Consider the following 24,192-nt stretch of genomic DNA (forward strand, 5'->3'; position numbering starts at 1 on the left):
GTATGATCTGGAATTAAGAAATGGCGAATGCACTGAAGTTATGAAAGATCAAGGAGTAGTGTAACGAGACTTGATTTTTAATTTTTATTGATTTTTTATTGAGTTTTTCCGAAGGAGGGGGAGTGTAACGAAACTTGATTTTATTAGCAAAATAACAGTAATCGTTACAATAGGTATAATCAAAATACCATATTTTGCTTTATCTAATATAATATATGTACTTTTTTCTAACACCATATAACAGTAGTAGCTCAATATTTAATTTCAGATAAGAGTAGTTTCATCCTGCTGATCGAACACCACCAACAAAGACTGCTGAGACGATGATCTCTCCGTATGACTGAGCAAAGCAGTTTTTTCCCCATTCTCATTCAAGGAGCATTCAGGTGAACTGTTGTCACATTGCAGGTAGTTATTTGTCGTGGTGCTGCTGGTTGACGGCAAGTCTTGAAAATCTGGGGAGGCTAAAGGTGGAAACGCTTTGGGGCTAGACTCCAAAGTCTCCTTCAGGTGCATAACAGGATACGATTCACGATATCCTGAAGTACTGGAAGTCTGAGACACCGCACTGTCTTCATCCCAGGATCCCTCAGTGGGATTTATTCTCGTGGCAATGCGCAAGCGATGAGGATCCGGGAGTACTTGTTGACTGCTTGTACTCAGATCAGATGATCGTGTTGATGTGGCTGTAAGGGGTGAAGAAGGCTTGCTGGATTCCTCTTCGTTTGTGAGCATCACGTGCGAAACCTGAAGTATTGAAACGAAAATGAGCAGAATAAAGATGGTGCAATCAAATAACTGTTTCTTTATCATAAATGGATCATTGTACCGTAATGTTACTATTTAAAATTGATTGAGAATACACATATTATGTAGTTATTGCCTTTGATAACTGGATTTCTAAGTATTTACCTCACTTCCATGGCTGTTCTTCCTGCTCCTCCTCAAGCGAAATGTCTTACGACTCTGCGGTTTTATCCTCTGCAGTTTCGACTTGCTAGGATGGTTCTCTCCAGAGCTCTCGTCTGGACTTCCAGGACTCAGTGGAGTAACGGAAGTTTCACCTAGTTCGAGACAGCCAATGAATACGTTCTCGTTTACATTCGCATGCGCAGACACAACATCGACGTGCAACAATTTCTATAGTTCTTAAAGGTGCATAAGTTTTGCCTTTGGTGTGACTATGTAGAGGAATTACCTGATGTGTGTCTAAATTCTACGGAAGAAACAAAGCGCAGTTTATGGACCTTCTGAGCAATGAAAGATTCGGAATTGGGTAATTGGGTGCCTTGGTCCTCGCTCACCGAAGATCTTTGGGATGAGCGATCTGAAAGAGGTAATGCACAACATCCAAACAACTATAACATTGAATTATCTAGGGCATTTCAGTTACACTGCTGCAATAACAGCGCAAGGTTCAAATTGGGCGCCATTGTGACTGTCATTGGTTCGACAGTCCAATTCAATAGAAAATAGATAAAAGTGAAATGTGATCGTATCGTGAAATAACACTGTAGTAACAGTTTTCAGTAGAAAACAGTGTTCGCATGTGCCAGCAGAGACTTGGCAGATGTGCTGTATTATGTTGACCCTTTAAATCTTGCGCTGTTTTGTTGAGGATCCTTTCTGTTCAAAAATTCATTTCGTCATATTCACAGTAGTATCTACAAAGAAGAACAGATACCTCAAGCTTTCAACTGTAAAAGCGTTTGTTTGAAAAATAAGAATGAATGAAAGAAGGAAATGATCTAACTGATAATCGAACAAAAATTAATTTTTATGTAAACATCACTTTCTTTAGTTCGAGAAGATATTTTTTAATACTTCTGGCGTTTATCTAGTGAATACTCGAACAAAATAAAGTAAGCTACCTGAATTGCCCTACAAATAGGAAATTAACATTAGCAGAAATTCATAACAATAAGACACATGATGCAACCTACAAATGCTCGTGAAATTTCTGAATTATTATCATATTTGTTTCCAGTTCATGCAGGTTTTGATAAAGTATTGACTAGAAGTGAAACAGCAAAAACTAGTAAAACATAAAAAACATATAACACAGCAAAAGTAAAATAAGACATATTGGTGAATCGATTTCGTTAGTTTTGTACAGCAACAAATAATTTCAAGAAGCCGATTTTGTGTGTATCTCGAAAAAAAGACACAAAATGAACAAATATATTTGTGAACAATTTTGTGAAAGCTTTATTCGATACCTGGTTGGTTAACTGGGGTTGTACTCTCCTTTTGAGATTCATTTCCTTCAGCAATGCTGTTGGCAGGTCCCTGATTTGGTGTTGACACATGACTTGTACTGGTAGATGATTCTGAACAAAGAAGAGATTGTTAAAGTTTCAGTCTGCAAAAGGTAATTTTTAACGAATGAATTCTATTGATTCCTTGCAACTTGGTCTCCAGGAAAAGTAGACCTGATTTACAATGTATTATATGTACAATATACTACAATAGCTACAAATTTTTGCCCATTTAGTACCTTTATGGCCATATTGACCATGAGTATGTTCAGTGCCAAATTTCCCTTCTCCAGTCAGCAAGCCAATCAAAGAGTGCCTAGGATGTTTGCTCACGGTTTCCGACATCGTTACCACTGTTGGGTGTACAGGTTCATCCTTTTTCTGCGACTCGGTGCTCTCTGAAACTGCAACCAATACAACACATCACAGTTTAAAAACACGAATTATAAAGAATGACGAAAATGAAGAGATCAAAGAGAACTAACAATCCTCAAGCTCCTCCTTCAGCTCTTTCATGCGATGGGCCAGTTCTACCAGCAGAGCTCCACGACATTTAGGAAAATTGTGACTTCTTATTTTCTCCCTGATTTTCGAATGATACTGTCTCTCCAGATCTGAAATTGGCGGATTTGATAGCTGAAACATATAATTTTTTTTTCGGCAAACAGTTCATAAAAAGTCTCATGAGATGGATCTTACCTTCTGGAAAATAAACGGATACATAAGAATATAAAGTGGAGTTCTATGAGTAACCACGAATTCCAGAAAATCCCACAGGTAACTGTGAGCCTCGTTTCTTTTTCCCAATTCTCTCATAGCTCTGGTTATTCTGTGCCATTCGTTGCACAGTTCAGTTTCGAAGCATATTATGATAATCTTTAATGCTGAAATATGATCCAGGAGTTCGTAGAAGCAACAATGTTCCACCTGTACTTACCCAAGAACGCAACCTGGTATAAGGATACGTTTATCTTGGTGTTGATTTTGGTGTCCCTAGTTCCAGTGAATGTTAGACTACCGGTTCTTATTTCAGCAATGCCTTTCGTGGTTGGACCTATAGGACCCAGATTTTTGGTTGGTGGGTGCATTGCATGAAGAACTGTTGTTAGAGCAAACGAAATGTCAGTTTGGCTCATTTGTGGTATAGCTGAAATATTAGGTAGTATAGTGACTTTCAATTGAACCAGTCCTTTGATATATCAATATTGGTTGTTTTGAAAAATTCTACAACTGAGGTATTACTGACTTATGAAATTCCTAGTTATGAAAGTATTGAAAATAAATTAAATTAAGAATCGATCACTTACTTCCTGTTCCAACACGTAGACACAGGGGCATGATTAAATTGATAATCATGCTTTCAGCTTTTTCTTGCGTAGGATAAACTGAACTTCCTCCACAAACTTGTTCAAGAGCATTGCTTTGCTCCTGGAATGAAAGAGGACAAGTAAACCTTAAATTTCTGTGGTGAAATAACACTCACAATATTGTTTTGCATTTGAAGGGCAATTAAGCGAACAACCATCGAACAAAACTGAGGTGGTGGGGCTTGACTCATGAGGGCGGCCGTAGCAGATGACACACCATCACCAGACGAAGGATCGGTAACTATAAGGCTCTGAAATATAAAAAAATCATCATTACATGAGAATACAATTCTTTGTTTGTTATAATGAAAGTAAAAGATTGGTCATCCAACAGATTTCTTTGGTATCCAGTAACTCTGGTATTGGACCTCCTTCAGTCACAAAGAAGGAATTTTCGGAAACTTCTGATGACAGGGAATATTCTTAATACTTCCTAACCAACAGTTGTTCCAGGAATAACGTCAGCTTCAATTCAGATAGAGTTTTCTGAGATTACACTTACCTGACAAGTATTAAGCAGCGCCTTTATATGCTGCCAATTACTTATATAGGAATATTTATTCATGGTATCATATATTCCTTTGAGTAAACCTGCAGCTGCATCCCAGTCTGTGTTTCTCTGAAATCAACCAGATAGATGATCAACAGTATGGAGGATTACCTTATGTTTACCCTTATGGAAGGTTTCTTTGAAATCTTTTGGAACACCTTATCTAATCTTCTCAAGATTGTTACTAGTGCTGGTCTCATAGCATCATTTGCCCACTCAGTCGAAGGCAGAATATAACTCATATAATGTTGAAGTCCTCTGCAACCCATGGACTCTGGATCATACGGTGACACCTTCAACAGGCTGTGAGCTATATCAGCTAATCTCTAAAAGTATCAAGGAAAACAACAAAGGAATAACTTCAAATAAGTAAGAGAACTCCCAACTCACAATATGAGATTTAATATCTAACAAGTCTATAACTTTTCCTTCCTGGTTATTCTTCTTATTCAATTCCTGCAACCGTACAGTAGCCCTGCACATAAATTCACCCACCAAGGATAAAAGAACGTCACGTGGTCTTCGGTACGCTGCTCTAAGAGCTTCAGAATCCTCCACATCATGTTCGTACATACTCTTGGCTCTTGAATGTTCACTCATGAATTTCGTATGGGACTCATCCTCGAAATCAAAACCTGTGGTGTAGGGACCTCTGCTGTAGTTCCTCTGGCTGGACCCTTTATGTTCTGGACTCGATCGATGTGGTCCGTTATAGCTCCTGAAAAAATTGTTCAGTTAGATTGTTTTCCTAGAAAAACTGTTACCACTCACTTCGTGAGGGCTTCACAATTGTTCACTAGAGTCTTGATCGCCACAGCTAACTGGTTTATGATTTCTTTTTCAGTTTTTCCTTCCTTATTGTATGATGGTAGTTGAATATGTTGGACGTAACATGGTAAAATAGCTTCCAATATTATCTAAAAGGGGAAATCAAAAATTGTGTCATATCATTTCAACCACAAAGAGCATGGAGGTGGAAATATATGCGTTTGCACTTACCAGCATTTGGTAGCCTCTTACACTATCCGAAGCATATGATACCACCATGACGCAAAGGGATATACAGTCTAGAATGGTCACCATTTCATTTTCATCATGGTAGCAGAAGTCTATCGCCTTCAGGGGTTTGTCTTCCTTGACAAGCTCAGCTATACTCAGAGGATCCGGTGATGGAGTTTCCAAACTCAATAAGAGATTGAATAAGCAACTCGACTGGATCTGAAGAATTAGATGAGTTATATACTCGTACACCTACTGAATCACATTGAAAAGAGAAAACCCTGCAATTGCATCACTTCAATTTGAAAATGACAGACGAAATAATTTTCTCAGTGTATAGCTATCGGGTTCAGATGATATCCTACAGATCAGGAGAAAATCCACAAACTCATTAGAAGTACACCTAGATTCTTATTCTAGTCTTAGAAACGTGTGAACTTAAAATCATTAAAATACTCCAAACATTACTAAGCGTCTTTATGTCAATCTCACCTTACTGTATCTACTGTTATTAATGTAGAAATTGAGCATCTTACCTTATGAGCATCACCATAGGTTCCTTCTTCATCAGTATCTAACATTGCAGATACTGATCCAAACATTTGTAAAATGAATGGTTTTCGATTCATCAGGTAAAACTGTTTCACAGCGTATTCGATAGTTGTTTTCACCAGCTTATTAGTTTGATGATTCGAATAAATTTTCAGCAGAGTTGGCATGATGAGAAGATACCTGTGGAGGTTATGGGTATTTAAATAATCTGGATTTTATTCGATTCAACTTACCCATTCGTCGAGAAAATATTTTTAAAGTGGAACGCCGCATTTATATAGGTTGCCATGACATATCGCAAGATGAGAGCGTCTTCTGAGTGTAGAATGAGCGAACCATTCAAAACGTTAAGGAATAGATGGATATCGCTGGAATAAGCAAAATTTCCAGCCATTGCTTCGAACATTCTGGCAATCAAACGTATCCACATGAATTTATGTAGAACGTCTAAACCTAGAAGCACATTGCCTAGCTCTCCGCCTTTGTATAGATCTAAATTTGACTCCAGGGCCTTCCTAGGAAAGGAGGGGAGTTTCATCAACTCCTCATGGAGGAAAACAACTCGTTGTACTACCTAAAAACTGTATTCAAGATTGTGTTTCTTCAAAATAAATAAGTGTTTACCATATCCACATTTTTCAAGATTGCCCATGTCAGCAAAACCTTTCCAATCTCAATGAATTTATGGACCAATTCATGTTTTTGTAGTGCATTGAAAGCTTCCTCCTCCTTCATGTGTACTAATTCTAACTGCGGATATTGTGATCTCTTGAAGAAATAAAAATCCCTTACGTAGGAATTGGAATTTCTTATTTGATCTGAAATGAAGATTGAAATTTGCATGAAATTCTACCCAATCCAAAGGTGAGAAATTAACAACTACATACGTGTCTTATAGTCTACCAAATAGAACTCATTGTGTCGATTTTCGTCAATTCCGAAGAAGTCCAGCGCTTCCCTCAAAATTTGGCAGAATTGGGTGTCTTCTTGTACAGGAAATTGCGAAGGAATTCCTCCTGCATCGGGATCTGAAAATCATTATTTCACTTGTGAAGAAGCTTCTACAATAATATTGTGACTCACCTTGTGGACCATGCACAATTATTTTTTTCGCAGAAGGTACATTTGCTGTTAGAAGAATGGAAGCATCACATTGTTCCTTACGGAGAATTTGTTTCAAGTCTTTGAACATTATTCCATGGACACTGTGAACAACCTGTAATGGCATACATGAGAAAAATTTCACCGAGGAGAATTTCATTTATCTCACCATCCACAAGAGGGATAAGGCAGCGCCTATCAGATGTTGTCCTTCTTCATGTGGACTTCGTACATAGAACATCACATACCCTATTATATAATTATATAAAGCAAATGCTGCCTGTTGTGGGAGTTTTGGGATGAACCTTATCAAATGCCGCAGAATCTTGAATATTTTTTCCTGTTTTTCCCTCGTTAATCTCTCCAGAATATATCTTAAGAATAGAGCACTATCTTCTACCAAACAGCACCAAATAACCTGTCGAGAATGAGTACGTTATCTTTCACCACAAACACAAGAAGAAACATACTTGATAAGCTACTTCGTAAACTGCGTATCCATCTGGAGAAACAGCACCATCATCTAGTAAATTGATTATTTGAACAACTGCAGAACATAAACAAGAGGGAAACAAGGAATGGGCCGAATGTAAGTGATGGCCAGTGTTTCTAGGTTGTCCATCAACTTGTTCATCATCTGAAAAAAACAATCTGTTAACGATTTCCACCTAGGAATTAAATAAACTTATCCACCTTCTTCATGATCTTCACTTATGTGGTAAAGACTAGGTTCATGTGATGCCTGTATAGTGATGGGTATGGTAGTTATCAAGAAATTTTCTCTTTCCTCTCTCTTCTTATCATCTTGAGCTTGTAGTGCCATTTTGATCAATTCAGTCTGTTGCTTTTTTCTGGTCTTGGTTGCAGTAACCAAAGATCTCTGCAAAAATCATCTCACTAATTTGACGAAAAGAAATTAGGCACAGGCTCTTACATGTCTTTCTTGATTGATAGTGACTTCTTCCACTTTCGTTTTGACAAATAACTCCCAAGGAGAATCCACTACATCTAAGGATTCTATTCCAATTTTAGGAGATGGAAGAGTGAATTCAATTCCTGGAGGAGGGACTTTGAAGAGGGCATGGGCACCATCTTCCATTCTGGGCCAGACTTGATATCTCATTTTCCACAAAACCTGGAATCTGTTGAAAAATATTGGTAGTTATACTGTTCAGTGGGTAATACGTGAAAGAGAATTACCTCAAAATCGCATTTATCCTAGTTTTCGTATCGGTGTTAGATAAATCGTGTTGCATTATATCAGAAACTTGATGGGATGCTTTCACTGCAGCCAAAATGAACAATGAAGCTGCACAAGCTGCAACTTCTTGGTTATTCTCGAGGAGAAGCTCCCACGCTACTGGAATTATTCCTACAAACTGCTCTTCAGACAGAATAACTGCACCTTTTATTAGTGTGGCAAGAGGTGCGTGAAACGCATCTTTTACCTGAAAACATTGTTGTAAGAAATTGTTACTTTTGAATTTGAAACCTATTTACGTGAGTTTTCAAGTATTTTAGGATGGGCCGCGGTTCTTCTGAACTACTGCTCTGTTTTTTGGCTGAATCATTTTCAGCTGTCTCACTTCCACTTGCAGATATTGGAGTATCTTTAGAAGAATCCTTCGATGAAAATTTTGCGAAGTGCGAAGGATCAATATTTTTATCGATTCTGTAATGTTAGAATGTCATAAACTCGAGAATTGATTCGGAATATTCGATTACCTATCCTTCTTCCCAACACTATCTTTACGACGAATCGGTGAAACTTGTGAGCTGGTTTGGTCAGATATTTTTCTACTTTGATTTTTCTCTTTTTTACTCTTCTTTTTATTGTCGGAATCCATACACATCTTATCCTCCAAGATTCCAAATTCTTCACCGTACACCTTTCTCACAGCTCTCACAAGTCTTGAACAAGATCTCATCACTCTTCTGTAGCAAAAAGGATGACAGAAATTCTGATGGGGGCAAAAGTAATAGAAGGAATTCATTACTTGAACCATAGTCTGAAATGGAAACAGAGCATTTGAAAGATTCTTCCAGATGATAGCATGAGACTATCCAATGAAAATAAGCAGTTTTTGAGTTGCAATTCTATAATTCTTTCGAATGGGATCCCTTGAAGGATTCAAGGTTTCCGAACTCTTGCAAAAATTCTAGGATCTCTTAACGAGTTGCTGTGTTTCATAACTGACCTTTAGCCAAGGCATATGTTTATTGGTATCATCAGTATCGTTGCTGTCTGTGGGACTTTCTGGCGGTTGGTCATCACTCAAAACCCCAGGGGACTCTTCGCCACTAGCTTCTCCTGCTATGCCTGGTTCCGAGGTATCACTTCTGTCCGATATAGAGCTAACCTTCCTCTTAGACTGTATTGAATCGGTTCTTTTAACTGAAGCTCCTTCGGGAATACGAGCATCTGCTTCCATATCCTTTCCTTCCTTAGTCCCTCTCCTCAGCTTCAAACTTCGTCTCTTGAAGGATCCTCCACCTTGGGCTGCAGTACCTCTTCTCAGTAAGTAAGGTCTTGAAGGTTGAGTCACTCTTTTGCCATCCTCCCCCTTTAGAAGAAAATTATTTATTCTAGCCATGATTTTTTAAGTCATATGAAACTCACTTGCATTGTAACTGTGGTATTACTACTTCCTTCAGATTCATTGTCTGGTTCATGTAGAACAAAACTGATTTTTCTCTCTGTTTGACCTACGAGAGAAAATTACAAGAAAAATAGTGTTTCCAATAGATATATGCCTCCAACAGCAACAACTGACCTGAGTCTCGGTCTCCAGCTATTGACTGCAAACTTTGTGCGGAGGTTTGAGAATGACCCATTGAAGAAAGCGCCATACTCCACCTCCTGTTCGCTTCTCGGCTATAAAGTCGCTCCCATGGAGTTGGTTTTTCCTTCCCCGTCATTCTTGAAGACTTAGGTATGGTCTGGTACGTTTCTCTCAGGAATGATGTGATTTCATTCAACAATATACAGGTTAATAGGCGAATAGCCACAGAGCAACTTGAACCATAACAGTATATGCTTGCTGAAATTAAATAAGAATGGTTTTAAGCATTATCTCTCAAGAAATCAATAGGCACCTTCATCCAAGAAATCTTCTTCTTCATCTTGCGTCAGCAGCTCCTTTTGCTTCTGCTCATCGGCTACCATGGACGCGATTTGGGTTTCGTAGTTTTTATCCTCCTTAATCATAGTTTCCAAGCGTTGCCCAAGCATCTGTAATTCAAAATCATATTTTATTTAGAAAATATTGGTTTTCTGCCAATTCACCTCTGCCCACTGTTGGAACATTTTTCCGGCTGACCTCTGAAGAATATGGGATCTTCTTACACCTGTTGGAGGTCCTCTTGACGGCAGAGGTCCGGAGGGTCTAAATATAGGATAGTTGAGTTTCATCCATGATGGCCATTGCCCCTTGTTGCAGCAGTGTACAAAATATGAGCACTCCATCAAAAATGCTGCTCGTGCCACGTTTGCTGATCGTGGCTGTATGAATACATCAATTAATTTTTGTGCAAACTGAACATATCCGAAGTTACTTACCAGATCTAAGACAGAAGCGAGTAAATTCGCATCTGGTACAGAACCAGGAGGGCAGGCTTCTAGAAGAAATGAGAACCTCATAGTCCCGTTGAGCACTGCCGTGGTTGAGACCAGTTTTCTCTCCTTCAAGACAATAAATTCCGATTCTCTAGACGATTCTCCTATGTCGAAAGAATTCTTCCTACTTAAATCTGAAACAGAATCGGTTTCAACCAATCATCAGGAAAACAGGTATATTGACTAACATATTCCAGAAGGTTCTTCCATGCTTCCATCTTTCTTTTTCCCTTTCTTCAGAACCAACTTGCTGAACTTATCTTCCACCCTTCTTTTTGCTTTTTGAAGTGTTTGGCCAACGTTACTGAAAAGCTTATTGTAACAAAAATGTTATTCGAAATTACGTATAAATTACCCTCTCGTAGGAGTTTTCGTCGCAAACTTTGTTGGTTTGGTATAACTGATAGAATCAGTGAAATTTTCTCCATTATCGAAATTGTCTATACTATCTGTTGAACTCTGTCCACTCCTCTTGAACCAATTGACTGAAATTCAGGTTCGTTAAATAATAAGCGGTATTGAAAACAGAACACCCAGTATTCTGAATTTATCATGGCATGATAATCAAATCGATTTTGACTCACCTATCTTAGCCATCGGTTTTGGTTTTGTTGTTGAGGAGTTATCCACTATTCCTAAAGCTCTTTCACTTTGGCGTGGCGTTAAAATATGATGCTTCTTTCTCAAATTCCCTAATGGACTTTGACTTGTTCGAAACGATTCCTCTGTTTCGGTTTCCAATAAGCTCTGAATTAACAGATTCTATCATGAATAGAACATTAGGTTGATATCAGAAAAACATCGACCTTAAATATGAATCATAGTTACCGCACAAGCAGAAGATGTGCTCCTTTTTTTGAATAACAGTTTTCTGGAGCTTTTATCGTCAGTCCCATAGTTAGCAGTTTCGGAAGTTGGCTCAGGAGGATCTTCCACTTCAGAATGGTGCATATGCCTTAGAAAGGGTGAAAGTTATTCATTAAATCTTTGTGGGTGCGTGACTATCACCTGATAACTCTGGTTGTTTGAACATTCTTGTTCTCCTTTTTGTTAGGCCTATCTGCTGTGTCAAATAAAGCACTAAGTACAACTTTTCTAAAAACGCTACCATGCCCTTCTTTTACGTATATCATCAGTTGTCTGATTTCACAATGGAGACTCTTAAAAATCATCATTGGAGTTATCTACTTCAATGGAAACTTCAGAAACTCACCAAATTCTCTGGCATCTTCATTTCTTTTGATATCTCAACGAATTTCGTCACCAATTGTTTGAAAGTATGAGAAATAATTTCTCCCTCGACCCCTCTTATCCCAGATCCACCAACACCTTCAAAAAGTCTTATTAATTCTGTCCAATCTAGTATGAATCGCTAACATATGATTTTTTTTGGAAAAGCTAAAGAGAAAAACTGTAAACTTACTCAATGGAGACAGAAGGGAACTTGGATCAATGCAAAAGCCAACATAGGCATGAAAGAAATCTATCAAGTCCGGTAAAGTATGATTTCTTACAAAATCTCTCAAGAATGCCTTGAACTCTTTTCCGCTGGCTCTATTCAGTTTTGTCAGGATATTTTGACATTGGGTACGTAAAAACTCTGCGGCTGGTCCTCTTTGACCATCCGAACAACCGTGTGGGCATCCTAGATGTTTAAGTATTCTGCAAATGATATGTGACGACAGGTCTAATATAACTTCAGGTCTGATTTATATGAATTATAAAACATATTTCTTCATAATTGTTCAAATAATCTCAACATAAGTCTACTTTGTTTCGAATCAACTCATTATTACGTTTATTTTCAGTTTTCATTGGATGAAACTTTCACACGTTTGATGTACAAACATACCTGGTTATCGTATTCATTATGAGTCGATGTGAAGTCATTGGTTTAACACTTTTCTCAGGCTCCGGACAGTTGGAAGCTTTACTTTGAGTGCCTTTGTTGGGCTTTCTAGGACTTCGATCATTTGCTTCTGTGGATGTCTGATTATTCATAGCTTCATCTCTCAAAAATTGTTTCAATACTCCCATGTCCATAAGAAGTTCTATCAGATTCAGTATAACCTCAAGAACCCTCAATGTGCAGAACTTAGTATCTCTCAGCGATGTTGCATGTACTGCCTGTAAAAAAATTGAATTGCAAGGACTTAAAATTGAAAACATGATTTATTATTGATTACCTTCAGGACAACGTCAAGGTCAATATCGCCGTCTTTTGTGATATAGCATGAAGATCCAGGAGCTTCTGGAATATCTTCTCCAGCATATGTTATATTGGAATCTGTCTGTGATCTAGTAAAACTTGATTTTCTCTCTTGCCAGTGTCCCATCTTTCCACCACTCAGACTAGCAGCATCTAACTGACTATCCATAGAGCCCTTCAAAAAAAAAATTGAATTGTATGACTTCGTTTGTCAATATCCAAGTAAAAAAATTTCTAATTAAGATTATTTTTTTTTTCGGACTGGGAGCTGTAGGGGAGACTGGGGAGGGTTGATACGTTTTTTGGAATTTTTATTCTGGAAACTGAATTATATGAAGAAGCAGGACTTTTCTTATATTATATAATTCTTCAATTAATCGTTCAACAAAATAAATATAGAAGTCGCAAAACATAAACATCTTATTCTGTACAGAACGTTGAACACAAAAACTTGCAAACTGTCTCAAGCCTCCCCACATATGGGAGGATTGATACGATGTACTGGGAGAGTAATCGAGAGGATTATTCAGCTCAGTAGGTAGGTCAGCAATGATACTGGCTTGCTTTGGTCCTATAGGTGTAGAAAAATCAGGAAATTGTCAGTTAGTCACTTCCACACAAGAAAAGTCGGCCTCGTTAAATACATGGGGATTTTACGGTTTTTAAAAATCCCTTTGATATGTTGGATGGTGAAGACGCCTTCATGTAGGCCCATCCAACTAGCTACGGAATATTTTTTGAAGATTATACATGTATCAGGCCTCCCCACGACAAATGTCTCAAACCTCCCTGAAAGCAATTTTTAAAGTGATTTATGTTTTCATCTTATACCCATATATTTTGAAAAGCGAATAAAACTGTAAATTGAGTAGTTTTTATGCATATTTCACAGTGAAATGTTTGTTTATGCCGAAGAATTAATGCATGATCAGAAAACCGTTAGGTAACTTGAGTAAAAACTTACAATTTCTCACCTCGAAACACTCTCCGTTGAATATTTCACAAACAAACTACTGTTAGCCTTACATATTAACGTCACGCAATGCCCTCTGCCAAAGAATAGTGTTCAATAGTATAATACTTTTGAAAACGGCTACAGATCGCCGATATGAGCCTGTATCAAGCCTCCCCATGTATCAATGCTCCCTAGTCTCCCCTATTGAAAGAAATTTTCAGGAAAATTAAAATTTGGTTCAAAACGTGGAGATTTTGTAGTGCCTCACACAAGAAGAAAGTAACGCACAACACACACAGTATTTACTATTTTCTAGGGCAATATTCCAACAGTTCAATTTCATTCCAAATTTGGCAACTTTTCATATTTAATGGGGGAGTTCATCATGCACCCAATATGGAGGTCCGCTTTTTCCTAGGAGTTAATTACCTGTCGTCTCAAGTAATCAGGTGAAGGAATAGGAGTATGCTCTGTCACAGTGATGATGGGGTTTGCTATAGGTTGAGAGTGATGACTTCTATATTTACTGCTACTTTTTTGACGATCCCAATGAATCTCTCCGATATATCTACGGACGAGAAATGGTTGAAATTGGGAATCATAAGGATAAGATATGTAAATATTCTACGGAACTGAAAATGATAATCCATTTCATATTGGCACGGAATTAAAGCTCTAAAACAATCGTGACAATACTAATTTTGCGATACCTCAAACCGAGCCTCAAACTAAATCTCAATGAGTCGTAAAATATTCTAAATGAACCCATTCACATTTCGGCAGTTCATACTCTCAAAAATAAAGATGGGTACCCACTACAAATCCACTTAGACGCACGACATTGAAAGCATAAAAATATTATTGCCTATTATTACTAAAATCCTCGAGCTTCAAACCAGGTTTGAACTCAAGGCTAAAACTTAAGAGAATCCTGTCCTAGCTTTCTTACGCATATCAGGTAAGGAATAATAATATAAAAAGCTGTTATTTGAGTTGTCCTATCTACGAAGCTGGACGAATTTTTCCATTTCACATTGACCTTCGCATTAAAAACTTCTGATGGTACCTGTCATTGATATTTTCGATGTATAATCATCGCCTTTATATTTTCATTTTTTTTGTAGATTGAACAGAGCCGTTCATAATTGAAATGATTAATTGAATATTTACTTCACGCTTAAGTGTGTACTCAAGTTGTATGTACTATTCATTTGATATAAGACTTCTTACTAGTTAGTATCAGTAGTAAATTATCGTGATGAATTTATTGATTCATTTTTGAACAAACCGAATTTTCTGCGAATACCAAGAGTTAGCAGGGGAATGGAGTTTCAAAAGCGTAGTAAAGTAGTAAAGGAGTTGGCACATCTAGTCTTTGTGTGATCTTCCCGTCTTATGAAGAGCACCTGGTTTATCTATAATTCGCAGTACCAATTTAACTTAGCAGACAGACTGATTTATAGAGTTTTTTAGGGGAGAATTGACCCCTGCTCTCAACGTAGACATAATTTTTACGTTTTTTTGGCCAATCTGTATTGGCATTTCCCCTCTCTCCTCTCATTATTTTTCTTCTGCTATTTTCAATTGTCCCCAGATTCATCAACTCCCAGATATGCACGAAGGAAACTCTTGTTTTACTCAAACTAAAACTTTTTAACCTTCATGCACTGGCATGAGCGTCTGTATTGCTGGCTAGCATTCTGTAATCACGGAACGAATAATCCAGGGAATCTCTCATAATTCCTTCAAACGGATTCAATTATTCAATAATTAAACTCAAATGTTATAAAAAAAAGTAAAAATTTCTCCGAATTGCGATATTTTCATCGACATTTGAAAGGCCAAGGTGAAATGCTGTATGAGATTCAATATCCAAACTTACCCTGCTGCACACAATTCATCTATTAAACAGCTAAAGAAGACAGAATAGATCATAAGAAATGAGGGTACTTTTCACTTAAGAAACTGTTCATTTTTTGCTTGAAAAACTATTTACATCAGGAATGGGCTCATTCAATATATTTTCGACCATTTCTTTGGAAGTGTTTTGGAACAAAATTTAAATGGTCAATATGAAAGAGTGTATAATTTTGAGTTAGTTCGTAAATCTTGAGAAGTTTATTTCAATCCGAGGAATAGAAATAACATAAGAACTTAAGCCATCGAATGACCAGATTCTTCCATTCGTAAATATATTTAATGAACAACCAATTAATCATCCAAATTCTCTGGTCTTGGTATATGAGAAGGAAAATTGTAATAGCTGGTGTGAGAAAAATGGGGAAATTATTCAGCAGAAACTAAAGAAACCGATGTTTGGTGTGCATTATGGTTAGGTGTGTCTTTTCAAAGCAAAATGCAGTGGATGGTCTTTGATATATACTGAAATACATAGTTTCCATTATTTTTTTCGTATAGCAATAAATAAATACTTCGTCAGCAATTATTCGAATGAAATATGATGATGAATCCAATAAATATAAATGGTGAAAATAACTGAATGAGCTCTGAAACTCAACTGAAATTTCAGTAAAACGAACTTTTCATTCAGTTTTACTGAAAACTTGTAAATGATGTGCGAAATTATTCTGGAGTTTATATCAAATTTATGTAGGAGAAAAAGAAGATGAGGAAACGAAGAAAAGTCGAAACCATTCCTCAGGAAGGTCTTATTCTTACCTCAAACTTGGCATGCTCTTTCCTTTGACAAGATTCGTAGGTTCGAAAGAAATTCTCGCCGACGAGCTGGGTCTTGTCAGATGTTCATCTCCTGTATCCAAACTTCGGTGATAATCCTTTGAACAATAATAATTTTTACCACATTACAGTCATCAGATTCTTCAATTGACAAGTGCTATAACTTGATGCGTACCATCTGTTCTGCTAGTGTTTGTTGGTCATCATGTCCAATTTTTTCAAGGGCCTTATCGGATTTGGAAAGCAACTTAGTCTCCACGAAAGCCCTCAAGTCCGCCATCTTCATTTTCTTTTTTACCTTTTCACTTGCCCTTCTGTGGATGGATTCTTCAGATCTCTGTTTCCTAGCCACATATGGTGACTCTAAAAACACAGTAGAATGAGGTAGGATCGAACAATAGATATTTACAATGTTACCCGCCAATAGTGAAACATCTTTCACTTCTGGAACTTCGATGAAGTCTTTATTGCTATCAGATTTTCTCGAATCTGAGCCTTGGTACAGTGACACCTCTATTTTTGGTATTGGTAGGGAATTGCTTCGTCTTCTGGGTTGCTGCTGACCACAAGTAGCCTCACTTATATCACGCAGTCTGAAAGCACAATTATTGATAGATTTTTTATTGATAGAGGCGTCACTGTGGACAAGTTATTTTTAGTTGGAATCTTCTGCTCCGATAACATCTAAATTTTATTGAAATTTGTAATACCTATTATACATAAAATGTAATGCCCAATATATTCCTTCTTCCTGCCACAAAGTTATAAATAAACATCGCAGAACTGCAACATCCAGGAAAGTAGCAGCAAAAATGTCAGCGTTGGGATACCCAGGGATATTTTTCTGTGAATCCTCTGATTCTCCCATGGCACCATCTAAAGAGGGTTGTTTGTCTTCTGGTGAATACCTTTCTGGTTCTGGATCTGCTTCTGGTATCACCCTGGTAAAAACAAATGGCTGTTTAGATTGTGTCCAGAATAAACTCCGATGTTCGTGATTCTTACACCCATCTTCCCTACAATTTTATCTAGGAAACTGAAACCTCCAATATTTTCTATTATTCCTAACGTCATCAGTAAAATGGGACAAATGTTTTATGCTCGAATTTGAATTGAAGTAGGGTAGTCAAAAAATTGACCTTTTTTTTGTTCTGTTGACGCTAACGGATGAATTCACTCACTCTGATTCTTGTTGTGTTGTTTTCTGATCCTTATCCGATCCTGTTTCCGATTTCAAAGAACTAGTGACGCTGTGGCGCCTCATTGAGAGTTGAAACAAACTGGCCTCTGCCTGCAAAAACGCAAAAAATGTTTCATTCATCATTTTCAGCGATTCTATAGAATATTCCCCAAATGGTTTGATTTAGAGAATCACTTTGGGTATACGCATCCTATATTTTCTGCTTTTCCTAAATTCTATATCTAATTCAGTTAGAGACTATCCCTCTTCTACGACTTCTTACCGTATAGATTGATGGATCTCTCAAAAAACCATCATTTTCATACAGAGGAGGTAATCTAAATATGACAACGTGTTCTTCCTCTGCACTAGAACTTTCTTCGGGTATTGTTTCCGGAAACACAGTATCTTTAGGTGATGGATTCCAAGCCTGAAAGGTTATGGTATTCATTTATACCATAAGATTATTGAAATTGATGAAGCGTCATGTCGAGGGGTGCCAGAATTATTCTATCCTTCATATCGCGTGCAGAAACATGGCTAAGGAGATTATGAATGATGAAAAGGCAAGCCTGGTCAATGGAAAATATTGATGCTCTCAGTTTTCATTTCGATAATAAGAAATTTCCGTCCAAAATCAAGAAAAAGTTTGTTTATCAATATTTTTCCATTTGCATGGAATTGTTATGGAATGGTTTCCAGGAAATGAGGCATAACTGCTGGGAGTTGATTGGAAGGAAGTTTGGAAGCAAATCTTGGCAAGCATCTTGAAACCTGTACATCAAACAACCAGTAAGTAAAAGAGAAAGATAGTTAGAAAGCAACTAGCTGGAATGAGACAACCAATATGGGGATGGAAAGTGAATTCTTCAAGCTCTAAGGAAAAATAAACCACTACTTTCTATCAAGACTTCAGTCAGTATATCCTAGGGTGTCGATTTTACCAAGGGTGTTCCTAGATATGAAGAAAATGTGTTTCATCTCAAATAGGTTAATTTTTACTCATATAGTATTTCAGGAAGTATAGAATTTATAGAGCAGTATTTGATTGTTTATTGCTCTTATAAAGGTCTAGTATTCGAAAAAAAACACAGAAAAATATATTCAACTCGAAAGATATTCCCTGACTTCTTGAAAATTATTAACCATTAACAATGTGAGAAACATAAGAATCTGAATATTCCTGATAGAATACGGAATGAGAAGTCACTTGAATATTTAGGATTATCAAAAAACCGACGAGTTCAATTAAGAATCACATTTTTTGAAAAATTACAAATTCAAAGCGTAATTTTTAGTTTTGAAAAACAGAAATTCAAATAGATTTCTATAAGATAATATTGAAATGGTATATTCATACAGAAAAACATTAAAAAGTCATTATTTGATTCTCTTTAAAACACATTATTTGTGAAAATAGATGTTTTTGGTATAAATAAAATACAAATATGCGAAATTTTTCTGGTTTCACCTTGGAAACATACATAGATATAGCGATTCAGTGGAACTAAAATTAACTGAGGTCTATTGAATTGAATTCCACTATTTGGCAAATTCTTCTCACTACTTTCCAGTCCAGAAAATCTATATGGTTCTTACCTCGTCATCTGATATCTTTGTGAACGTTGCTGTAACAGTTACTGTTGTGGGTGTTGGAGATTCTGAAGTTGTTGCGCTAGTTCCTTGAACAGGGCTCTCATGTGTCGTCTCTACCTGAGTTGACTTCGCTATAGAACATAACTTCATAATGAACTTAAGATATCAGGCAAAGATTCATATATTAATTAACAGCAGTTAATTTTTTTCTTATAGGGGAAACAAAGAAAACGCAAGATACGAAAAGGTTTTGAAAGGATGCATTAAAATTCTAATAATACTATGGACGATGGTGTGTCGCATAGGACAAGAACATTTGAGTTTAAAGAGGATTTCACAACAATACTTATTGTCATCCTATTCAAATGCCAAAAAGTACCTCATCCTCCAGATATGGTTTCATATGGGGCGTTTGCAAGCATATGTTTATGGAACATTTATGTCTTGAAGTTGAACATACTATCAATTGTTAAAGATATTCTTAAAAAAAATTGAATACCGTGTATACTAAGTTATGTCAGCCGATTCCTTTTTTGGTAATTATTATATTAACCGTTTCTACAATTATTTATAGGTATTTATACAGGGTGTGGCGTAATGAATGGATAATATGGAGCCTGCAGGTAGAGGACTCTATGGCGGTTCAGAAAAATATATTTTACGTTCAGTAAAAGTGCCTTGGTTTTCGAGATATTCGAGATTTTCGAAAATTCAAGAAAATCACACCCTTCGCCCCTCTTCTTGCAGGCAAGACTCCAAATGAAGGAATTTTTTCAAACTGTTTTTTGAATAGTATTCCTGGATAGATGCGCTATCGAATGTAAATTATTATTTTTGAGGCGCATGAATAGTTTTTCATAAATAAAAGAATTAACTGAAATTTTCCGTTTTGCTTATTTTTTTTTCTTAAGTTCAACCCAGCGTGGTGTGAAAAATAATATGGTTCCCTGAGTGCCAAAGCAAGAGAAAACATGCCTGTTTCACTGAGATTCTGAAATGGTATAACTCACTCTATTTTCAGCATTAAATACAAAATAAATTTCTATTACAATGAGTCAAGGCAGAGTTTGACGTTAGCCTTTTTCTTTAATTTTTAGCAACTGAAATGAGACTTGCAAGCAGAATAAAGCAATTATTCATAAGAAGTTGTAGAGGATCTAGTACAGCTCCTGATGCACACTTTGAACACATTTTGTGAAACTCGATTCAATTAAACAATATTTTAAAATTGGGTTTTTTTCCTCGTATCCTTTCATTATTAAGCCCTATAGTTATAGAGTTAATAGTTGTTAAGCGAATTTCGAGTAACGAAGTGAATTTTAGCACTTTTGTAATTAAGAAAAAAAGCTGAAAATTAGGTAATTTTTATTACATTGAGTCAAGACCCTTGTTACAGAAATGCTGAAATTTAATGCATAACTTGAAATTAACTTGATAATATTGATTTCACAACGTTGGGGTTCAATAATAAAAGAAAACGAGAAAAAATAACAATTGTAAAATATCGTTTCATTGAATAAAGTTTCACAAATCACAAATGATGCTTAAATTGGCCACCATGAGTTCTGATACATGCTCTATAGTCTACACTTTCTAATGAATCATAGCTTTATTGCATAGATATCAACAATTTTAAAATGTTGATTTCATTGAATTAAATATCACAAAAGATTCTCTAAGAGGCCACCATGAGCTTCAGTAGACGATTGCTTCATTCTGCTTGCATTTCTCATTTTAGCTGATAAAAATTTTAGAAACACTGTTTACATTAAACTAGGCCTCAACTGATTGCAATAGGAATTTATTTTGTATTAAATGCTGAGAATACAGAGAGTTATACCATTTCGGAATCTCAATGAAACTGGCATGTTTTTTCTTGCATTGGCTCTCAGGTAACCATATTTTTTACACCGCGCTAGGTTTAACTTATGAAAAAAAATTAGCAAAACGGAAAATTTGAGTTAATTCTTTTTTTCATAAAGAACTATTCATGCCCCTCAAAAATAATGAATAACATTCGATAGATCATCTATCCAGGAATACTATCCAAAAAACAGTTTGAAAAAATTCCTTCATTTGGAGTCTTGCCTGCAAAACGAGTGGCGTAGGGTGTAATTCTCTTGAATTTTCGAAAATCTCCAATATCTCGAAAACCAAGGCACTTTTACTGAACGTAAAATATATTTTTCTGAACCGCCATAAAGTCCTCTACCCCCAGGCTCAATATTATCCATTCATTACGCCACACCCTGTATATTCTTTTGCGTTCGGCATAAAACTCAAAAAATCTTATATGTTTTTACCCACTCACATCGCCCTTGAAACACATCACCAAAGTGTACTTTATGGTTCCAGTATTTACTGCTGAAATTCTTCGGCTTCGGTTTGCATTGCGAAGAAAAGCATATGCCTTCTGGATGGCGGAACTCCCACATTGGTTGCCATATCTTCAAACCGTTCTCCAGGCGAAAACTGTTGAAATCTGATTCTTTGAAGTTGTGACATATCGGTGCGAAAAGATAGACGAAAAGCTGGAAATTAACAATTCTGTAGGGCCTTAGTGATGGTGGTTAGAAATTCGTGAAAATCTTACTGTTATCGTGGGAATAGAGAAAAGGTAGTAGAAAGGAGAAGGGTTGATTATTCCCTTATCATAATCACTGTCGGCGCATTCTTCTGCAGCATCCAAGATAATCCAGTGCAATGTATACATGAGAGTGGTTTCTGAAGTTCCTAAGCCTTGAATATTTCCATCTTTTATCCTAAAATTGAAGTCGGATGATATGTAGCTCGAAACATAGGGAGAGGATTACCTTCCATGTAGAAGAGAAGCTACGCTGTGCATGACATGAGGGAGTGATGCTTGTATCAAACGCCATCTAGGAATAGAACGAATAACTTCTGCAAGATCGGCTTTCAATCCAGATTGTAAGTTTTGAACCAGCACTTTCTCATATACCTTCAGTGAATGAAAACACATAAAATGCATTTAGATGTATAAAAAGAATGGTAGCAATTTTCTTTTGAAACCCATTTCAAAGATGAGTTTCAACTATATAACAAATCCAGCTCAGATACTGGACATACATTAACGCATAAAATGGAGAATGAATTCTCAAATGAAAAAAGTAAGGAATTGACAAAAGATCATACCTTGCAAGACTCTTTCACCTCCTGTAAAAAAAAAGTTATATTACGTGGGAAATATGATTAATGAAAAACTTACGTGATGAAGGGTTGTGGTGGAACTTTGTTGGCAAATCTGAAATAATCCAGGGATATTTGAGAAAATATATCAATCGATGCATCAATTTGAATAACTGCACGCAAATGTACTCACCATACATGATGCCTCATGAAATTTTCCCAGTCGCTGTTTGATGAAAGGACTGAAAAGAATTTTTTCAATTTATGATTCAACCCATTTCACTCAAGAATTATGTCGAATATGGAAACTGTTATCAACAAACTAGTAATATTTCGAATCTAAATAAACCCATAGGCATTTTATTCGCTGCTCCAGCATTCAGATGAACGATAGTGGTTTTGATTTGAGCTAGACCAACAGATGGCGTCTGTTTAACAGATGAGAATCATGGAAACAACTGCGTTTGCGCAACTATTTGTTTGAAAGAAGACAAGTAATGAAAATAACACTACTGATGAGTACCAATGTGCTCGAAACCATGGAATGCAGATAACGTTTGATTGAGCTTCATATTTCTGGGTAGTTCAGATTCGAGTTCTGAAATGTTCGCTGAAGAAGATAGTGGTGTTTCCAAATTTTTGATAGTGTGCATAATAAAAGCATTTAGTTGATGGGAAATTAAAGGTATGCGGGAAAATCAGTTAATTTTTCATAAAATACATATAATTATTATTAGAAATAATTACAACGCAACTATAACTTCTGTCAGGTGAGACATAAACTGAATAATTTTCACTGTCGACAATATTATGATGAAGTTTCCTGCTTCTTTTGAGTTTAAATTTCTCCTATCTACTTGATCAAACAATATGAACGGAAAATATGTAAAAATTTTAAGTCATAAATTTCTTGTCGGTGTTACTAAATAATGAACATACCTAACTTGTTTCCACAGGTATACTTGGATAGGAATTGGTATTGCCAAATCAGCCAAACTATCGTCCGAAAATCGATTGTTTTCTGGATTAGTCATTTTTGAGAAGAGAACTTGTGAAACTTTTTACAACGAGAATTTCATGAAGACATATTTAGAAGCATCGAGAGGGATTGTGAAGCTGTGAGCGGAAGATACAGCCTCCACAGGGAAACTGTTGTTTTGGTGAATGGAAAACTGAGGGCCAATCGATAATCTAGGCGCCGTCGCTGCTGATTCCTTCGGGCAGATTCCTGGAGGAATTCAGTCTGGATGTTCCCACAGGATTAATCTAGCAGTTGGTAATGTAGCTGGTGGATGTCGCGTGTCGTCAGTAAACAATTACTTGATTGTTTTATGATTACTTGAAAATTGATTCGGATCCATATCCGAATTGTTCTCGGATGGTCTTGTCACAAATTTCATCGAATTCGAGAGAACTTTTTGAGAAAAGTTTCATAAGAAAATCTGGGCATCGATTATTAAATGTACGTTATTTTTGTTTGTTATTTCAACATTTACTTATCTTAAAACCTAAACTGCTTCAACGTCATGAACAATAGTTGTTTTTTTCCTGCTCCCAGGATTTATTTCATAAGGTGTGAATTTGATTTAAAAGATTTCAAAAGTTGATACAACGAAAACGCTGGTATCTCCCGTACAATTTATTGCTGTTAGTCCATTCTCCACCAAATTACTACCTTCAAAATAGGTATCTTCTGTATGGAACAATTTCAAACAATGAAATTTGGCAGTAAGCTGACGCTAATTTAGGTTACATTTTGAAAGTTTTTCAATGACACTTTCAGAAAAACTCTTAGGTGAACCCTAAATATTCACTTAATTTTTCAATTCTATTGCATTCAAAAAGGCATAAGTTCAAGATTAACATCTTGAACAGATTGTATCGAAATTTAAAGCCAATATTGAATTTGTCCAGTTACTCTTCTAGATTCTAGACAGGAAAATGCCCTTTTACATCAATGACATG

The 24,192-nt window shown here is 36.5% G+C and overlaps 1 protein-coding gene across 1 annotated transcript; it reads right to left on the reverse strand.

The window, feature by feature from the left end:
• Positions 1 to 192: 192 nt before the first annotated feature.
• On the reverse strand, positions 193 to 23,566 carry LOC123315519 (protein unc-80 homolog). Its single transcript, XM_044901240.1, has 58 exons — positions 23,167 to 23,566; positions 22,421 to 22,469; positions 22,307 to 22,342; positions 22,234 to 22,254; positions 21,894 to 22,039; positions 21,674 to 21,842; positions 21,392 to 21,611; positions 19,084 to 19,211; positions 17,768 to 17,914; positions 17,486 to 17,595; positions 17,015 to 17,245; positions 16,722 to 16,897; positions 16,480 to 16,667; positions 16,287 to 16,402; positions 15,490 to 15,519; positions 14,037 to 14,175; positions 12,630 to 12,827; positions 12,296 to 12,570; positions 11,867 to 12,105; positions 11,657 to 11,772; positions 11,452 to 11,603; positions 11,272 to 11,398; positions 11,028 to 11,190; positions 10,799 to 10,928; positions 10,632 to 10,747; positions 10,387 to 10,577; positions 10,114 to 10,329; positions 9,924 to 10,059; positions 9,602 to 9,868; positions 9,448 to 9,533; positions 9,026 to 9,391; positions 8,553 to 8,836; positions 8,328 to 8,499; positions 8,028 to 8,275; positions 7,762 to 7,969; positions 7,521 to 7,707; positions 7,298 to 7,464; positions 6,997 to 7,245; positions 6,810 to 6,942; positions 6,614 to 6,754; positions 6,351 to 6,544; positions 5,960 to 6,300; positions 5,711 to 5,906; positions 5,175 to 5,393; positions 4,947 to 5,092; positions 4,566 to 4,893; positions 4,298 to 4,501; positions 4,128 to 4,244; positions 3,742 to 3,876; positions 3,566 to 3,686; positions 3,196 to 3,405; positions 2,958 to 3,142; positions 2,744 to 2,894; positions 2,498 to 2,662; positions 2,220 to 2,330; positions 1,199 to 1,327; positions 913 to 1,064; positions 193 to 747 (listed from the first exon to the last, which is right to left on the reverse strand). The coding sequence occupies exons 1-58, from the start codon at positions 23,259 to 23,261 to the stop codon at positions 265 to 267; spliced, it is 10,155 nt and encodes a 3,384-aa protein (XP_044757175.1). The 5' UTR covers positions 23,262 to 23,566; the 3' UTR covers positions 193 to 264.
• Between the last annotated feature and the right edge of the window lie 626 nt (positions 23,567 to 24,192).

Source organism: Coccinella septempunctata, chromosome 6, assembly GCF_907165205.1.
Source record: "Coccinella septempunctata chromosome 6, icCocSept1.1, whole genome shotgun sequence".
In the NCBI taxonomy this organism is placed as follows: domain Eukaryota; kingdom Metazoa; phylum Arthropoda; class Insecta; order Coleoptera; family Coccinellidae; genus Coccinella; species Coccinella septempunctata.